Genomic DNA, 19,770 nt, shown 5'->3' with positions numbered 1-19,770 from the left:
AGTGTCACAGTGCTGAATACAAACAAAAATGTTTGGTCCAGGGAGATGGCAGTTTCCCATAACCTGCCAGCAGATTAAGAATTAAAATAGTGCAGATTTTCAAACTGTCTCGCCAGGAATTCAAAAACAAAAATCCAATCTAATGTATTAAATTGTGCAAAATTGAGAAAGTATATATTTTTAAAGTTCTGTGCAGATTTGCTTTAAAATATTCAGGAAACAGTAGATTTAGATCTGTGTAGAGGAATGTCAAAGATTTAACACCGTTCATTTCTGTGTGTGGTTGGTATTGGGGAGGGGCTGCGTTCAGCTACCGTGATTTGCGAATTAATACTACTTTGTTTTTATCTCCCCTAAGTTTTGAATGCTTCCTTTTCAAATCGAAAAAATGTTGGGATGTTTAGGAATATCTAGTTATGATGCAGTACTAAAGTTTGGAGAAAAACAAATCAATTTTTCAGCCAAGTTATCGAAAGCATGTGGCACTGAAAACGTTAAATGTGCTGAAAACGACCCGGCTACATCATTTTGGCTGCTCGTAAATAACCGATACTTCTCACAAATTCTGTCACCGCAAAGCAAATAAAATAGGTTCTAATTATGAAACAATGCAGATCATTTATTGGATAAAAGAAAAGTACCAGTCGTCAGTAAGAGGCGAACATTAGGCTACTTTTGAAGACTTAACACAACAGAACCCACAAGCAATTCTGATAAGAGTGCTGCCTTCGTGAAGCTAAAACAATCAAAATATATTCTTAAGAGGCATATATGAGATCAGTCTTACGTAACTAGGACTATTTACAGACAAAGACTATATATATTCTGTGTCAACATCAAATTTGCAACAGACTGTAGTAGTTGTCAGAATTGAATAAAATCAAACACTTAGGATTTCGACCTACATGTCGACATTGAGACTCAATCTGAAGTGGAAGACCCCTCAGAAAAATGGATTGAGACAGTGTCAGTTTAAGTGGGACAGGACAGGATCTGGGTGTTCAGTAAGAATGCAATCGTTAATCAGATTAAACGGGTTTTTTGCTCACTGAAGGGGAGGGATATCAAGGTTTCCTTTCGACTGAGCCCGTAGACTGTACAACAGAGAAATAAAGGGGGAGAGAAATAAATGGCGTCTCAACAGCAACCAGTCTTAACCCAAAACTCAACAAAAGATGAGAATGATCAAGCGCTCCCACAGCAGGAATGACATGGTTTAGGTGCAAAATCCATTCCTCCTCCACTGTACCTCAACCGTTTGCCTAGACTCTAAGCTCAGAACAGTACTTCCAAGTGCACCACTGTTATAACCTACATTTCCCACACCATCCTCTCTGACTCTAATTGCTGATTTACTCTCAGTACTAGTGCTGATTTATGATCACCTTTTACAATGGACTGGTTCTGGCCAGTTGCATTCATGGCTGAAAGGGGCCCTCATCCCACCAGTCTAGATTGGATTCAAACCCACTTGTAGTGATATAACTATCTATTTTCCAATAAAAGTGAGCTGTATGTGAGAGAGAAATATTTTCCCTATTGCAACCAAAAAAAAATTGAACACTGTTAGTCAAGGAATGGCAGGGGTTATCTAAATTACCCTGACTCTGCACTTTGGCATTGAGCTCAGAAGAACACCCTCTTCTGCAGTGTGACAAGAAAGACCAGATTGGAAGTAACCTAAGTTTTCCCACTGACTTAATTGCAGTCCTCACTCCGTTGCCTGTGTTGATTTCTTTGTGAAATGTCAGGGCTTTAGACAGAGATCTAAAAGTACTATTATTATATTGCCCTCTCCATTCTGTAGTTAACACAGAGGCAAAGGATGTCAAGTGCCGAAGCTCTGTTTGGTGTTGCATAAGGAGATGAATCACCAGCACAGCCATGAGCTGTTGATCAGACCCATAAGGTGACCAGATAATAGTCTTACTTCTGACCCTAAGCAGAAATCAATAATCGCAATCTCTCAATTAATTTTTCCTGGGCAGGATTCGAATGTGATTCTTCCAGAGGAGAAGAGTAAATTCAAACACAGCACAGGCGAGCAGTGAAAGAATGCAGAGCACTCAACACCACTATTTTACAATGTTAACGTTTTAACTGTGTGGCGGTGGCAAATTATTGATCAATAATTGTATTGGGATTATTATTACTTGCTAAATTCACCTGCGGTGTGGTCTGTGGTTCTTCTGGATAACTCAGATGGGGAAAATCTCAGCGACAACAGAAAGACTGCTCCGTGAGGGATTGGGCGGGGGTGACAGCAATAGTTTTACCTTTCAGTGGACAGGAGGTATGTGGGATCCCTATAACTATTTTTGTAGAAAACAAATACTCAAAGTGCCCCCTGATTAAAGGGGTAGGGGGCACACTCCCAAAAACGTTTCAAGTGCCCCCTTTTTTGTGGGATCCCTACACAGTGAGTTAACAAGCCCAGGTGTGGGGCATCTTGATAGGCTCTTAGAGTGAAGCCCAGGAACCTGCCCAGAAGGCGGGAGGGCAAGTCAGTAGCGGAGTCACCCCTGGCCTGCTCTCTAGCGAGCCAGATTCTTAGTGGGCAGGGGCTGCAGCATGTGGCAGAGTGAGTCCTATAAAGAAAGGGCAAAATATAATTCAATTGCAGGATACCTCCTTAAATAATCCAATGGTAACAGTGTTGACAACTTTCTGCTGGACTGAATACTTGCAAAATATTTACTAACGTCCTCTAAAGTTGTCCCTTTCGGTGCTGGGACTGTCTCCCTTGAAATCATTTCCAGTACTAACCATCAGCAGGTATCTTGCAGTGCCAACTGTGTTACACAGAAACACAGTGGGAAAATCGCAACGCTGCTGTGAAACGCCAATCACGGAGAGAATAGTGCTGTCAGTTTTTAGGATCAGGGGAGGTGGAGTCACACGGCTACTATAAAATACTGATGTCGTTCATTTCAGCAATAGAATGAATACATTATACAATTAATACTGAGAAGCCTTTCTATACTATTTTTCCAATTTTGAAATTAATAAAAGATAAAATGTTTTTTTTTTAATTTTGACTTTATAATATACTCAAATCTACCGTGTTTCCCCTTTGAGTGTTTTGCGTCCAGTTCTGTCCAGTCCCCAAAAAAAGCGTATGTACAAATACTTCTAATCTAATCTTTATTTCTTCCTACTTTGAAACCGTCCAGAGTTTATTTTTTGAGCTAAGAATTGCATCAATTACAGATGTTGAAGGGACACATTTTCTAAAGCTGTTAAAATAAAAGTTACAGAGCCAAGATCAGATCACGTTTTCTACAAGATTCACGGAGACCGGCAGGATTGAAGTGTTGGAGCTACGAGGGGGTCCCTGGTTGTCTCTCACTGTGGAAGTGCCTTCAGGATTGCATTCACCTCCTCAGCTACTGCTGTCAATGCAAACTCAAACTGCTCCTGTAGAAAATAAACCAGCACGGTTAGAACAAATTGTCATTTTATTTACGCGCAATGTGGGTTTAAACAGGTCAACCGCTGGGAAACCATTGCGAGATGACCTGTTATTTTTCCATCGTGAACCCATTAAGAATCCACGGGACTGATGCAGATAACCTTTGTTCTCCTTCAACTATTTTCATCTCCTCACCCCCTCTTCTAAAGGCACTGGCGCTTGCCAGCGGACAGTACTGTCTGTGATACGTGATCCAAGTGTGTGACTGTAAACAGTGACTGTCAGGTTAATCAACCACAAATGGCACTATGAACCAGCAAGATCCTGTCCTCACTCGACAATGACCCCCACATGCAGCCGGGGTCACCTGACTACAAACAGTGGTGGGAACTCGGGCCGAATTTCCCCCACCCCAAAGGCACTCAACTATTTTAGTTGTGCACTTTAAACAAATGCCCCCTGCAAAAGGGGGGGGGGTGCGGGGGGGGGTCACACTCCAAAATATTTTTTTTTCCAGTGCCCCTTTTTTTTTTGAGGGCACCAACACACAAATTATACAAATGCCCCCTGGCTAAAAGGAGGGGGGGACTAACACCGACAAATTAAACAAATTAAACTTTAGACAATAAAATCAAATTAAAATTTGGTTGCCGGGGGTGATGATGCACTCCAGTCCCTCCGGCGCCCACCTCTCGCGGAAGGCCGCGAGTGTACCGGTGCCAAAGACACTCAGGCCAATTGGAACAGCCCAACTAGTAAACTGACTGAGATTAGTTAACTCAGCTCAGATCAGGCTTTAAACTTGAGTCTGTCTGGCCTGCATGACTGAGTACAATAGAAACAGATTCAATAGCAGCTTTCCAAACGGAACTGGATAAATACTTGAAGTAGAAAACGTTGCAGGGCCATGGGGAAAGAGCGGGAAAGTGGGACTGATTGGATCTCTCTTTCAAAGAGCCAGCACAGGCACGATGGACCGAATGGTCTCCTTCTGTGTTGTATCGTTCTATGATTTTACCACACTGGGCAGCACATTTAACCACTAATACCAGGGAGTTCCTGCATTGTTGCCAATAGGAATATGTCTTCCAACTCTGCAGAGGTAACATGGGGGAAGTCAGGATCGTGATTTTAGGGAGTCTATTAGGAAGGCTGGCCACCACACATATATCTGTTGCTATATTTCCCACACTTTCAAAAGAACTGTAACTAATACACTTTGTATATCAAATTGCAAAATAACTTGCTAACAACAACAACTTGCAACCCCACACCTGAGATCAAAGCGAGTGCGGGAGACGTGGCCGATTGTGAAGGGCATGAACAAAGCCTTAAAAGGCGTTGGGAATACAAAGGAGCAAGGCTTTGGAGCAGCAGGCAACATGAGTGCAAATCCAACAGCAGCAAATACGTAACATTTGAAAATCTTTAAGGTGCAAAAACCACCATCGACTGCCATGAAGGTGTCTCCGGGAGCTCCGTCCAGCTTTCCCCAACAACGGCCGAGGATCCAGACTTGCACTGCCCTTGCTTGAATGGTTGGGTAGATGGGAGCAGGTACTGGTTGTATTCAAAGAGAAAAATGGCCTTGGTGTCATTTGAAACATAGAAACATAGAAAATAGGTGCAGGAGAAGGCCATTCGGCCCTTCGAGCCTGCATCACCATTCAATAAGATCATGGCTGATCATTCCCTCAGTACCCCTTTCCTGCTTTCTCTCCATACCCCTTGATCCCCTTAGCCTTAAGGGCTATATCTAACTCCCTCTTGAATATATCCAATGAACTGGCATCAACAACTCTCTGCGGCAGGGAATTCCATAGGTTAACAACTCTCTGAGTGAAGAAGTTCCTCCTCATCTTAGTCTTAAACGGCCGACCCCTTATCCTAAGACTATGTCCCCTGGTTCTGGACTTCCCAAACATCGGGAACATTCTTCCCGCATCTAATCTGTCCAGTCCCGTCAGAATCTTACACGTTTCGATGAGATCCCTTCTCATCCTTCTAAACTCAAGTGAATAAAAGCCCAGTTGATCCAGTCTCTCCTCATATGACAGTCCAGCCATCCCTGGAATCAGTCTGGTGAAAAGATAGGAGAATAGTAAAAGTGGAGGGCAGAGAAACCCAAGGCAAAAAACAAAAAGGGCCACTTTACAGCAGAATTCTAAAGGGTGAAAGTGTGTTAAAAAGACAAGCCTGAAGGCTCTGTGCCTCAATGCGAGGAGTATTCGGAATAAGGGGGACGGATTAACTGCACAGATAGCAGTTATCATGGGCGACTTTAAATCTACATATTGATTGGGCTAACCTAACTGGCAGCAATGCGGTGGAGGAGGATTTCCTGGAGTGTATTAGGGATGGTTTTCTAGACCAATATGTCGAGGAACCAACCAGAGAGCTGGCGATCCTAGACTGGGTGATGTGTAGGGACTAATTAGCAATCTTGTTGTGCGAGGACCCTTTGGGTATGATGTGATTGGCATCACGGAGACATGGCTCCTGGGTGACCAAGGCTGGGAACTCAACATCCAGGGGTATTCAGCATTTAGAAGGATAGACAGAAAGGAAAAGGAGGCGGGGTGGCGTTGCTGGTTAAAGAGGAAATTAATGCAATTGTAAGGAAGGACATTAGCCTGGATGATGTGGAATCGGTATGGGTGGAGCTACGGAATACCAAAGGGCAGAACACGCTGGTGGGAGTTGTGTACAGGCCACCAAATAGTAGTAGTGAGGTTGGGGACAGCATCAAACAAGAAATAAGGGAATAAGGGATGTGTGCAATAAAGGTACAGCAGTAATCATGGGCGACTTTAATCTACATATTGATTGGGCTAACCTAACTGGTAGCAATGCGGTGGAGGAGGATTTCCTGGAGTGTGTTAGGGATGGTTTTCTAGACCATTATGTCGAGGAACCAACTAGACAGCTGGCCATCCTAGACTGGGTGATATGTAATGAGAAGGGACTAATTAGCAATCTTGTTGTTCGAGGCCCCTTGGGGAAGAGTGACCATAATATGGTAGAATTCTTTATTAAGATGGAGAGTGACAAAGTTAATTCAGAAACTAGCGTCCTGAACATAAGGAAAGGTAACTTTGATGATATGAGGCGTGAATTGGCTAGATTAGACTGGCAAATGATACTTAAAGGGTTGACAGTGACTAGGCAATGGCAAACCTTTACAGATCATAGAGACGAACTTCAACAATTGTACATTCCTGTCTGGAGTAAAAATAAAACGGGGAAGGTGGCTCAACCGTGGCTAACAAGGGAAATTAAGGATAGTGTTCATTCCAAGGAAGAGGCATACAAATTAGCCAGAAAAAGTAGCAAGCCGGAGGACTGGGAGAAATTTAGAATACAGCAGAGGAGGACAAAGGGATTAATTAAAAGGGGGAAAATAGAGTATGAGAAGAAGCTTGCCGGAAACATAAAAAATAACTGCAAAAGCTTCTATAGATATGTGAAGAGAAAAAGATTAGAGAAGACAAACGTAGGCCTCTTGCAGTCGGATTCGGGTGAATTTATAACGGGGAACAAAGAAATGGCAGACAAATTGAACAAGTACTTTGGTTCTGTCTTCAAAAAGGAAGACACAAATAACCTTTCGGATGTACTCGGGGTCCGAAGGTCTAGTGAGAAGGAGGAACTGAAGGATATCCTTATTAGGTGGGAAATTGTGTTAGGGAAATTGATGGGATTGAAAGCCGATAAATCCCCAGGGCCTGATAGTCTACATCCCAGAGTACTTAAGGAAGTGGCCCTAGAAATAGTGGATGCATTGGTGATCATTTTCCAATAGTCTATCGACTCTGGATCAGTTCCTATGGACTGGAGGGTTGCTAATGTGACACCACTTTTTAAAAATGGAGGGAAAGAGAAAACGGGTAATTATGGACCAGTTAGCCTGACATCAGTAAATCAGTACATCGTAGTGGGGAATATGTTGGAATCAATCATTAAGGATGAAATAGTATCACATTTGGAAAGCAGTGACAGGATTGGTCCAAGTCAGCATGAATTTATGAAGGGGAAATCATGCTTGACAAATCTTCTGGAATTTTTTGAGGATGTATTAGTAGAGTGAGCAGGGGAGAACCAGTGGATGTGGTGTATTTGGACTTTCAAAAGGCTTTTGACAAGGTCCCACACAAGAGATTGGCATGCAAAATCAAAGCACATGGTATTGGGGGTAATGTACTGACGTGGATAGAGAACTGGTTGGCAGACAGGAAGCAGAGAGTCGAGATTAACGGGCCCTTTTCAGAATGGCAGGCAGTAACTAGTGGAGTGCCGCAGGGCTCGGTGCTGGGAACCCAGCTCTTTACAACATATATTAATGAATTGGATGATGGAATTGAGTGTAATATCTCCAAGTTTGCAGATGACACTAAACTGGGTGGCGGTGTGAGCTGTGAGGAGGATGCTAAGAGGCTGCAGGATTATTTGGACAGGTTAGGTGAGTGGGCAAATACATGGCAGATGCAGTATAATATGGATAAATGTGAGGTTATCCACTTTGGGGGCAAAAACACGAAGGCAGAATATTATTTGAATGGCGGCAGATTAGGAAAAGGGGAGGTGCAGTGAGACCTGGGTGTCATGATTCATCAGTCATTGAAGGTTGGCATGCAGGTACAGCAGGCGGTGAAGAAGGCAAATGATATGTTGGCCTTCATAGCAAGGGATTTGAGTATCGGAGCAGGGAAGTCTTAGTGCAGTTGTACAGGGCCTTGGTGAGGCCCCACCTGGAATATTGTGTTCAGTTTTGGTCTCCTAATCTGAGGAAGGACATTCTTGCTATTGAGGGAGTGCAGCGAAGATTCACCAGACTGATTCCCGGGATGGCACGACTGAGATATGAGGAGAGACTGGATCGACTCGGCCTATATTCACTGGAATTTAGAAGAATGAGAGGGGATCTCATAAAAACATATAAAATTCTGACAGGACTGGACAGGTTAGGTGCAGGAATAATGTTCCCGGTGTTGGGCAAGTCCAGATCCAGGGGACATAGTCTTAGGATAAGGATAAGGGGTAAGCCATTTAGGACTGAGATGTGGAGGAACTTCTTCACTCAGAGAGTTGTTAACCAATGGAATTCCCTACCGCAGAGAGTTGTTGATGCCAGTTCATTGGGTATATTCAAGAGGGAGTTACATATGGCCCTTGCGGCTAAAGGGATCAAGGGGTATGGAGAGAAAGCAGGAATGGGGGACTGAAGGAATGATCAGCCATGATCCTATTGAATGATGGTGCAGGCTCGAAGGGCCGGATGGCCTACTCCTGCACCTATTTTCTATGATTCTATGTTTCGCTGCACTCCCTCAATAGCAAGAACGTCCTTCCTCAGATTAGGAAACCAAAACTGTACTCAGTATTTCAGGTGAGGCCTCACTAAGGCCCTGTACAACTGCAGTAAGACCTCCCTGCTCCTATACTCAAATCCCCTAGCTATGAAGGCCAACATACCATTTGCCTTCTTCACCGCCTGCTGTACCTGCATGCCCACTTTCAGTGACTGATGAACCATGACACCCATGTCTCGTTGCAACTCCCCTTTTCCTAATCTGCCGCCATCCAGATAATATTCTGCCTTTATGTTTTTGCCCCCAAAATGGATAACCTCACTTTTATCCACATTATACTGCATCTGCCATGCATTTGCCCACTCACCTAACCTGTCCAAGTCACCCTGCAGCCTCTTGGCGACCTCCTCACAGATCACACCCCCACCCAGTTTAGTGTCATCCGCAAACTTGGAGATATTACACTCAATTCCTTCATCTAAATCGTTAATGTATATTGTAAAGAGCTGGGGTCCCAGCACTGAGCCCTGCAGCACTCCACTAGTCACTGCCTGCCATTCTGAAAAGGACCCGCTTATCCCGACTCTCTGCTTCCTGTCTGCCAACCAGTTCTCTATCCACGTCAGTATATTACCCCCAATACCATGCGCTTTGATTTTGCACACCAATTTCTTGTGCGGGACCTTGTCAAAAGCCTTTCGAAAGTCCAAATACACCACATCCACTGGTTCTCCCTTGTCCACTCTGCTTGTTACATCCTCAAAAAATTCCAGAAGATTCGTCAAGCATGATTTCCCTTTCATAAATCCATGCTGACTTGGTCCGATCCTGTCACTGCTTTCCAAATGCGCTGCTATTTCATCCTTAATAATTGATTCCAACATTTCCCCCAATACTGATGTCAGGCTAACTGGTCTATAATTACCCGTTTTCTTACTCCATCCTTTTTTAAAAAGTGGTGTTACATTAGCTACCCTCCGGTCCATAGGAATTGATCCAGAGTCGATAGACTGTTGGAAAATGATCACCAATGCATCCACTATTTCTAGGGCCACTTCCTTAAGTACTCTGGGATGCAGACTATCAGGCCCCGGGGATTTATCGGCCTTCAATCCCATCAATTTCTCTAACACAATTTCCTGCCTAATAAGGATATCCTTCAGTTCCTCCTTCTCACTAGACCCTCGGTCCCCTAGTACTTCCGGAAGGTTATTTATGTCTTCCTTCGTGAAGACAGAACCGAAGTATTTGTTCAATTGGTCTGCCATTTCTTTGTTCCCCATTATAAATTCACCTGAATCCGACTGCAAGGGACGTTTGTCTTCACTAATCTTTTTCTCTTCACATATTTATAGAAGCTTTTGCAGTCAGTTTTTATGTTCCCTGCAAGCTTCCTCTTGTACTCTATTTCCCCCTCTTAATTAAACCCTTAGTCTTCCTCTGTTGAATTCTAAATTTTTCCCAGTCCTCAGGTTTGTTGTTTTTTCTAGCCAAATTATATGCCTCTTGCTTGGCTTTAACACTATCCTTAATTTCCCTTGTTAGCCACAGTTGAGCCACCTTCCCCATTTTATTTTTACTCCAGACAGGGATGTACAATTGCTGAAGTTCATCCATGTGATCATTAAATGTTTGCCATTGCTTATCCACCATCAACCCTTTAAGTATCCTTTGCCAGTCTATTCTAGCCAATTCACGCCTCGTACCGTCGAAGTTACCTTTCCTTAAGTTCAGGACCCTAGTTTCCGAATTAACTGTGTCACTCTCCATCTTAATAAAGAATTCTACCATTTTATGGTCACTCTTCCCCAAGGGGCCTCGCACAACAAGATTGCTAATTAGTCCCTTCTCATTACACATCACCCAGTCTAGGATGGCCAGCTGTCTAGTTGGTTCCTCGACATATTGGTCAAGAAAACCATCCCTAATAAACTTCAGGAAATCCTCCTCCACCACATTGCTACCAGTTTGGTTAGCCCAATCAATATGTAGATTAATGTCGTCCATGATAACTGCTATACTTTATTGCACACATCCCTTATTTCTTGTTTGATGCTGTCCCCAACCTCACTACTACTGTTTGGTGGTCTGTACACAACCCCCACTAGCGTTTTCTGCCCTTTGAAATTCCACCCATACCGATTCCACATCATCCAGGCTAACGTCTCTCCTTACTATTGCATTAATTTCCTCTTTAACCAGCAACGCCACCCCACCTCCTTTCCTTTCTGTCTGTCCTTCCTAAATGCTGAATACCCTTGGATGTTGAGTTCCCAGCCTTGGTCACCCTAGAGCCATGTCTCCGTGATGCAAATTGCATCATACCCGTTAACTGCTATCTGCGCAGTTAATTCGTCCACCTTATTCCGAATACTCCTCGCATTGAGGCACAGAGCCTTCAGGCTTGTCTTTTCAACACACTTTGCCCCTTTAGAATTTTGCTGTAATGTGGCCCTTTTAATTTGTTGCCTTGGGTTTCTCTGCCCTCCACTGTTACTATTCTCCTTTCTATCTTTTGCTTCTGACTCCAATTTATTTCCCTCTGTCTCCCTGCATAGGTTCCCATCCCCCTGCCATATTAGTTTGTCTGCTCCCAAACAGCACTAGCAAACACTCCCCCTAGGACATTGGTCCGGTCCTGCCCAGGTGCAGACCATCCGGTTTGTACTGGTCCCACCTCCCCCAGAACCGGTTCCAATGCCCCAGGAATTTGAATCCCTCCCTGCTGCACCACTGCTCAAGCCACGTATTCATCTGAGCTATCCTGCAATTCCTACTCTGACTAGCACTTGGCACTGGTAGCAATCCTGAGATTACTACTTTTGAGGTCCTACTTTTTAAATTTAACTCCTAGCTCCCTAAATTCATCTTGTAGGACCCCATCCCATTTTCTACCTATATCATTGGTACCTATATGCACCACGACAACTGGCTGTTCACCCTCTCTTTTCAGAATGTCCTGCATCCACTCCGAGACATCCTTGACCCTTGCACCAGGGAGACAACATACCATCCCGGAGTCTCGGTTGCGGCCGCAGAAACGCCCATCTATTCCCCTTACAATTGAATCCCTTATCGCTATCGCTCTCCCACTCTTCTTCCTGCCCTCCTGTGGAGCAGAGCCAGCCACGGTGCCATGAACTTGGCTGCTGCTGCTCTCCCCTGATGAGTCATCCTCCTCAACAGTACTCAAAGCAGTGTATCTGTTTTGCAGGGGGATGACCACAGGGGACCCCTGCACCAACTTCCTTGCACTGCTCTTCCTGTTGGTCTTCCATTCCCTATCTGGCTGTGGACCCTTTACCTGCGGTAAGACCAACTCGCTAAATGTGCTATTCACATCATTCTCAGCATCGTGCATGCTCCAGAGTGAATCCACCCGCAGCTCCAGTTCTGCAATGCCTTGTGTCCGAGCTGTCCTGCCATGACTTAACCCTTAGATACACTTAAATTGGCAAAAGTGCTCAAGGTTACTTCCTGATAAAGAAAAGAAAAAAGAAAAGCTACTTACCAATCACCAGCCAATCACTTACCCCCTTGGCTGTGATGTCACCTTTTGATTTCTTTCTATTTCTTTTTTGCCTTCTCTCCCTGCTGCAGCTGCACCGGTTGGGCCTCTCGCCGACTCACGAACACCCGCTGCCTCTCGCCGACTCACCAACTCCCACTGCCTCTCGCCGAATCACCAACTCCCGCTGCCTCTCGCCGAATCACCAACTCCCACTGCCTCTCGCCGACTCACCAACTCCCGCTGCCTCTCGCCGACTCACCAACTCCCACTGCCTCTCGCCGACTCACCAACTCCCGCTGCCTCTCGCCGAATCACCAACTCCCGCTGCCTCTCGCCGAATCACCAACTCCCGCTGCCTCTCGCCGACTCACCAACTCCCGCTGCCTCTCGCCGACTCACCAACTCCCGCTGCCTCTCGCCGAATCACTAACTCCCACTGCCTCTCGCCGAATCACCAACTCCCACTGCCTCTCGCCAACTCACTAACTCCCGCTGCCTCTCGCCAACTCACTAACTCCCGCTGCCTCTCGCCGACTCACCAACTCTGGGCCGTTTTATAGGTCTCCCCACGCTGCCTCTCGCCGACTCACCAACTCCCGCTGCCTCTCGCCGACTCACCAACTCTGGGCCGTTTTATAGGTCTCCCCACGCTGCCTCTCGCCGACTCATGAACTCCCGCTGCCCCCAATTTTCATGTGTGTAATGAGGCTTCTGCTTGTTTTGATGGGAGCTCTAGCTACCAGGATGCAGGTCCACCCAAAGATTGAGATGGCATCAATGGAGTGGCAAGGCTGCTTGGTTTCAGTCCTACTCCCGCCAGTTCTTAAGTGCACTTGGGATGGTGGCCACATGAAAATTGCACTGTTTAGTTTCCTTTTTTTAAACTCTCATTCTCTCTTTCCAGTCTCACCTTTGTGACACCATGTTTTCTGGCCCCTTGCTCCCATCATCACTGGTTCCCAGCTCCTGCCTCTTTACTTTGCCCATTGTACAGCCCAATCTCTTGGGTCAAATACAGGCCCATATAAAACTGTCTAATAGTCCGCTGCGAGATAAGGATGCCAGATGCAAGTCTTCCTCGATTTCGAAGGACTGATGATGATGTTAGATGCTTTTGAAAAAGCAACATTATCAGCATATTTGACAAGGCAATGCTAAAAACTAGGATGGTTAGTCATCATATCATAGACAGTCCCTTGAAATCAAGGAGAACTTGCTTCCACTCTAAAAGTACAGTCCAATACAGGAATTAGAAACATAGAAACACAGAAAAATAGGTGCAGGAGAAGGCCATTCGGACCTTCGAGCCTGCACCACCATTCAATATGATCATGGCTGATCATTCCTTCAGTACCCCTTTCCTGCTTTCTCTCCATACCCCTTGATCCCCTTAACCGTAAGAGCCATAGTCTCTGTCACAGATGGGGCAGACAGTGGTTGATGGAAAGGGTGGGTGGGGAGTCTGGTTTGCCGCACGTTCCTTCCGCTGTCTGCGCTTGATTACTGCATGCTCTCGACGATGAGACTCAAGGTGCTCAACGCCCTCCTGATGCTCTTCCTCCACTTAGGGTGGTCTCGGGCCAGGGATTCCCAGGTGCTGATGGGGATGTCGTACTTTACAAGGAGGCTTTGAGGGTGTCCTTGAAATGTTTCCTCTGCCCACCTGGGGGTTTGCTATGTGGGAGTTCCAAGTAGAGCGCTTGCTTTGGGAGTCTCGTGCCGGGCATGTGGACGATGTGACCCGCCCAACAGAGCTGATCGAGTGTGGTCAGTGTTTCGATGCTGGGGATGTTGGCCTGAGCGAGAACACTGATGTTGGTGCGTCTGTCCTCCCAGGGTATTTGCAGGATCTTGCGGCGGCAGCGCTGGTGGTACTTCTCCAGCACTTTGAGGTGTCTACTGTATATGGCCCACATCTCTGAGCCATATAAGAGGGGGGGTATCATTACTGCCCTGTAGATCATAAGCTTGGTGCCAGATTTGAGGTCCTGGTCTTCAAACACTCTCGTCCTCAGGCGACCGAAGGCTGCACTGGCACACTGGAGGCGGTGTTGGACCGCGTCATCAATGTCTGCCCTTGCTGATAGTAGGCTCCTGAGGTATAGAAAATAGTCCACGTTGTCCAAGGCTATGCCGTGGATCTTGATGACTGGGGAGCAGTGCTGTGTGGCAGGGTTAGGTTGATGCAGGACCTTTGCCTTAAGGATGTTTAGTGTAAAGCTCATGCTTTCGTATGCCTCGGTGAAGATGTTGACGATGGCTTGGAGTTTGGCCTCTGAATGTGTGCAGACGCAAGCATCATCCACGTGCTGTAGCTCTACGACAGAGGATGGGACGACCTTGGATCTTGCCTGGCGGCGACGAATGTTGAACAAGTTCCCATTGTTTCTATAGTTTAGTTCCATTCCAGCGGGGAGCTTGCTGAGAGTGAGATGGAGCATTGCAGCGAGAAAGATCGAGAAGAGGGTTGGCACGATGACGCAGCCCTGCTTGACCCCGGTCTGGATGTGGATTGGGTCTGTGGTGGATCTGTTGGTCAGGATCACGGCCTGCATGTCATCGTGGAGCAGACGGAGGATGGTGCCAAACTTTTGGGGGCAGCCGAAACGGAGGAGGACGTTCCATAGTCCTTCATGGTTGACAGTGTCAAATGCCTTTGTGAGGTCAAAGAAGGCCATGTACAAGGGTTGGTGCTGTTCCCTGCATTTCTCTTGTAGTTGTCGCACGGTGAAGATCATGTCCGTTGTACCCCTTAGTGGACGGAATCCGCATTGTGACTCTGGGAGGAGTTCTTCAGCCACAGGGAGAAGACGGTTGAGGAGGATTCTAGCGATGACTTTCCCAGTGGCCGACAGCAGGGAGATTCCTCCGTAGTTACCGCAGTCGGATGACAGTAAATGACACTGATGCCACATCTTGGGCTGGATTTTCAGGTCGTTTGCGATGGATTTTCGCCGGGTTTGACCCTCCGCGGCAAAAAATGGAGCAGTTAGTTTTTCTGCGTCCGGGCGCGATCCTCTGGTCAGGTTTTGCGCTTAGAAGCATCGCTGGGGAGAGATGTGCTGGTTGTGCAATGGCTCTCCATGCGACACCAGCAGAAATTTCGACAAACGCCTGACCCGTACGCCCTGAAACGCGCCCCACGAGGACCGCCAGGGAAAACACAGCGGTGAGTTGGATAAACTGCAAAAAAGTTACGTTCCAGTTTTTATTCTTTTATATTTATGTAGCGATTTGTGTTGTAAGGGTGTTGGCAATGTTTCTTAAATGTTTCTGTGAATTTTTTATTCCCCTCCCAAAGCCTCTCTCGGAGCTCTCCCGGCCTCGCTCTAAAGTTGGCGACGTTCCCGTTTTTGTGCCACAAAAATCGTACAACGCCTCCCTTTGCGCAGGGGCCAAATGACAAAAGTTGCTGCACACAGCGCAAACGTTAATTGGGTGGTAAATTTCCCGCCCCGCCTCCGTTTTCGCCCCGAAAACGGCAAAGCCGAAAATCCAGACACAGCTTACCTTCCAGCTTGCTACCGGTCTTGCCATAATTGACATTTCAAACCTGACTTTTAATCCACAGATTTAAATAACTTTGAAGGCCTTTTACTCTTTATTTATATTCAGTGATGTGAGTGCATGGTTTGTTTAGATCCATCAAAAAAGCCAGAACTCTCCTGAGGGATCTTCCCGCTGGTCTGTAATTAGATACTTATAATTCACCACGCGTCTGAATAAATGAATTGGAGTGTGCGAGAAGGCATGTTGTTGCCTAGCAGCAGTCAGGGCAAGTTTCTGTGGTGATTAGGATTCTTGTACCTGGGTACATGACTCAGAGCGGAAACTTGATTCTACCCTTTTGGTCAGCTCGGTATTGTACACCCGAGAGACGGTGTCTTGAGGTCTCCTTCGCGTTCGGTTTAGTTTGGATAAAATCTCCAGCCTGATGATGCACAGCAAGCTCTGAGCAAGTAGGAATGTTTCAAATCCCAGAATGAACAAAAGGTTTGCATCAGATTTCCCTCCCCCTCCCCTCCCCCCGCCCCGCCATTTTATTCTCACCGCCGCCCCCACCCCCCCCTCCCCGCCATTTTGTTCTCACCGTGCCCCCACCACCCCCACCGCCAAACCAAATGAGCTGACTCCTTGCTAGGATACAGTTTCACGAGCACCAGTAAGTCCTCCAGCGCCGATTGCCCAAGCGCCGTCATTCACATGTGAATCTATACTGGCTATTTGACTGTGGTAGGGCCAATGGTGTCACTGTAGCCAAACCCTGATCCCAACCTCAACCATCCTTCATAGCTATTTTGCAGAAGGTGGGGGATCACTGGCCTGCGATAGGAGTGGGAGCACAATCTGCTTATTTTTTTGTCCTTCCTAACCCTAAGGCTCCGATTGCTACCCTGGCTGAGATCAGCAGAGATCAGGAATAAAGCCTGCGGCTTTCTGGTTCCGAACAATACCTTCACCTACAGAGCCACAGGAGGAGCTGTATCTGCACTTATAAAGGGGAAAAGAATGCAAAAACATAAGAAAGCATGAAAGAAGAAAAGGCCATTCCGCCGAATAAACCTGTTCTGTCCACAGATCATGTCCAATCTTATCATGGACTCGACCCAGTTAATTTAATCCTCAGGCAAAGATTTGCATAAATACTCTCTCATCCTCCAGGGTAATGAAATTAATTTGCAGAAACATCGAGCCTGCACCACCATTCAATATGACCATGGCTGATCATACAACTTCAGTACCCCACTCCTGCCTTCTCTCCATACCCCCAGAATATGGGTCCATCTCTTCACAGTTGGTGCTCAACCTGATTTGCTCCACTCCCCTCCTCTCCACCCTCCCTCGCCACTCCACTCTCCTCCTCTCCACTCGCCCTCCCTCGCCACTCTACCCCTCCTCTCCATGCTCCCTCGTCACTCCAGTCCCCTCCCTCGCCTCGCAACTCCCCTCCTCTCCACCCTCCCTCCCTCCGCCGCTCCTCTCCTCTCCACCCTCCCTCGCCTCGTCACTCACCTCCTCTCCACCCTCCCTCGCCTCGTTGCTCCCCTCCTCTCCACCCTCCCTCCCTCGCCTCACCGCTCCTCTTCTCTCCACCCTCCCTCGCCTCGCTGCTCCCCTCCTCTCCTCCCTCCCTCACCTCGCTGCTCCCCTCCTCTCCTCCTTCCCTCGCCGCTACCTTCCTCTCCTCTCCTCTCCACCCTCCCTCCCTCGCCTCGTCACTCCCCTCCTCTCCACCCTCCCTTGCCTCGCTGCTCCCCTCCTCTCCACCCTCCCTCCCTCGCCTCACCGCTCCTCTCCTCTCCACCCTCCCTCGCCTCGTTGCTCCCCTCCTCTCCACCCTCCCTCCCTCGCCTCACCGCTCCTCTCCTCTCCACCCTCCCTCGCCTCGCTGCTCCCCTCCTCTCCTCCCTCCCTCACCTCGCTGCTCCCCTCCTCTCCTCCTTCCCTCGCCACTACCTTCCTCTCCCCTCCTCTCCACCCTCCCTCCCTCGTCTCGCCGCTCCTCTCCTCTCCACCCTCCCTCGCCTCGCTGCTCCCCTCCTCTCCTCCCTCCCTCACCTCGCTGCTCCCCTCCTCTCCTCCCTCCCTCGCCTCGCTGCTCCCTTCCTCTCCACCCTTCCTCCCTCGCACCACCACTCCCCTCCTCTCCACCCTTCCTCCCTCGCACCACCACTCCCCTCCTCTCCACCCTTCCTCCCTCGCACTGCCACTCCTCTCCTCTCCACCCTCCCTCCCTCGCCTCGTCACTCCCCTCCTCTCCACCCTCCCTTGCCTCGCTGCTCCCCTCCTCTCCACCCTCCCTCCCTCGCCTCACCGCTCCTCTCCTCTCCACCCTCCCTCGCCTCGTTGCTCCCCTCCTCTCCACCCTCCCTCCCTCGCCTCACCGCTCCTCTCCTCTCCACCCTCCCTCGCCTCGCTGCTCCCCTCCTCTCCTCCCTCCCTCACCTCGCTGCTCCCCTCCTCTCCTCCTTCCCTCGCCACTACCTTCCTCTCCCCTCCTCTCCACCCTCCCTCCCTCGTCTCGCCGCTCCTCTCCTCTCCACCCTCCCTCGCCTCGCCGCTCCCCTCCTCACCACCCTCCCTCTACTCGCCGCTCCCCTTCTCACCACCCTCCCTCGCCTCGCTGCTCCCTTCCTCTCCACCCTTCCTCCCTCGCACCACCACTCCCCTCCTCTCCACCCTTCCTCCCTCGCACTGCCACTCCCCTCCTCTCCACCCTCACCCCACTGCTCCCCTCCTCTCCACTCTCCCTCGCCTCACCGCTCCTCTCCTCGCCACCCTCCCTCGCCTCGCTGCTCCCCTCCTCTCCTCCCTCGCCCTGCCGCTCCCCTCCTCTCCACCCTCCCTCGCCTCACCGCTCCCCTTCTCTCCTCCCTCCTTCGCCCCGCCGCTCCCCTCCTCTCCACCCTCCCTCGCCCCGTCACTCCCCTCCTCTCCACTCTCCCTCGCCCCGCCACTCCCCTCCTCTCCACCCTCCCTCACCACTCCCCTCCTCTCCACCCTCCCTATCCCCGCCACTCCCCTCCACCCTCCGTCGCCGCTCCCCTCCTCTCCACCCTCCCTTGCCCCGCCACTCCCCTCCTCTCCACGCTACCTCGCCCTGCCGCTCCCCTCCTCTCCACCCTCCCTCGCCCCGCCACTCCCCTCCTCTCCACGCTTCCTCGCCCCGCCGCTCCCCTCCTCTCCACCCTCCCTCGCCCCGCCACTCCCCTCCTCTCCACGCTCCCTCGCCACTCCGCTCCCCTCCCCAGCAGCAGAGGAACCATCAGGTCCCATGAAGTGGTAAAAGAAAAATGATAAATCCTGGGATTAGTAAAACAAAAAATCCTGGAAATGTTTTGGGCGATACCCTGACACCAATGAGGCCCGTCTGATTAAAAGTCCCAGCGAGAACAGCAACCTGTTTGTCTCTTTCTAATGCTGACTAACTCGCTGTGCAATTTCTGTTTTTATTTCACTTTGGCTTACCTTTGTCTGAACCATCATTGGTCTCTGGTCTCTCAAATGTTCCAGCGTAGCAGCTATATCAATCTCTTTAGCACCTGCAAACAGACCACAAACTGAAGTGAGGTCAATGTGTGGCACCATTCTTGCAAAGGTATTAAATCTCACCCGGTCAGATTCTGCTCTTCCTCCCCCCCGACTCCTGCTCAAATTAAAGATGAGTTCTTTCACTCAAAACCCTGCACGTCACGGAACAAAATACATGCTTTAGATAATCCAGTGTTGACATTAGGATTTCGGTAAAGTAGAATGGTGGGCACTGCTATGTCCAGTCCAAACTCCAGTCACACACCCAACGTGGTTGACTCTTAGCTCCGAAATGGTCTAGCAAGCCACACAGTTGTACAGCTGTATCACCACCTTTTCAAGGACGGACATTAAATGTCAAGCCTTGCAAGCGCCGCCCACATCCTGAGAATGTTTTTTATTTAAACTGTACTCTTAGGAGTTCAAAATGTTGTCCTAAACGTGTGTTACTTCAGGACCTTTTAGCTGTTCAGCACTTGAAGTACTGACTATTTGTCACTGGTGGT

At 48.4% G+C, this 19,770-nt stretch overlaps 1 protein-coding gene across 2 annotated transcripts in view; it reads right to left on the bottom strand.

The window, feature by feature from the left end:
- Positions 1-598: 598 nt before the first annotated feature.
- Positions 599-19,770, bottom strand: part of ptprn2 (protein tyrosine phosphatase receptor type N2) — a 1,205,047-nt gene continuing 1,185,875 nt past the window's right edge. For both annotated transcript variants that reach the window (XM_070881617.1, XM_070881618.1), the window contains 2 exons: positions 19,202-19,275; positions 599-3,417 (listed from right to left, as the gene is read on the bottom strand). In XM_070881617.1, coding sequence (XP_070737718.1) covers positions 3,346-3,417; positions 19,202-19,275 — 146 coding nt within the window. In that variant the 3' untranslated portion in view covers positions 599-3,345. The remainder of the gene's footprint in view (positions 3,418-19,201; positions 19,276-19,770) is intronic.

The sequence above is a fragment of the Pristiophorus japonicus genome, chromosome 5 (assembly GCF_044704955.1).
Source record: "Pristiophorus japonicus isolate sPriJap1 chromosome 5, sPriJap1.hap1, whole genome shotgun sequence".
NCBI lineage: Eukaryota > Metazoa > Chordata > Chondrichthyes > Pristiophoridae > Pristiophorus > Pristiophorus japonicus.
Note: the sequence above shows the minus strand (reverse complement) of the source record. Positions and strands in the feature narration are given on the sequence as shown.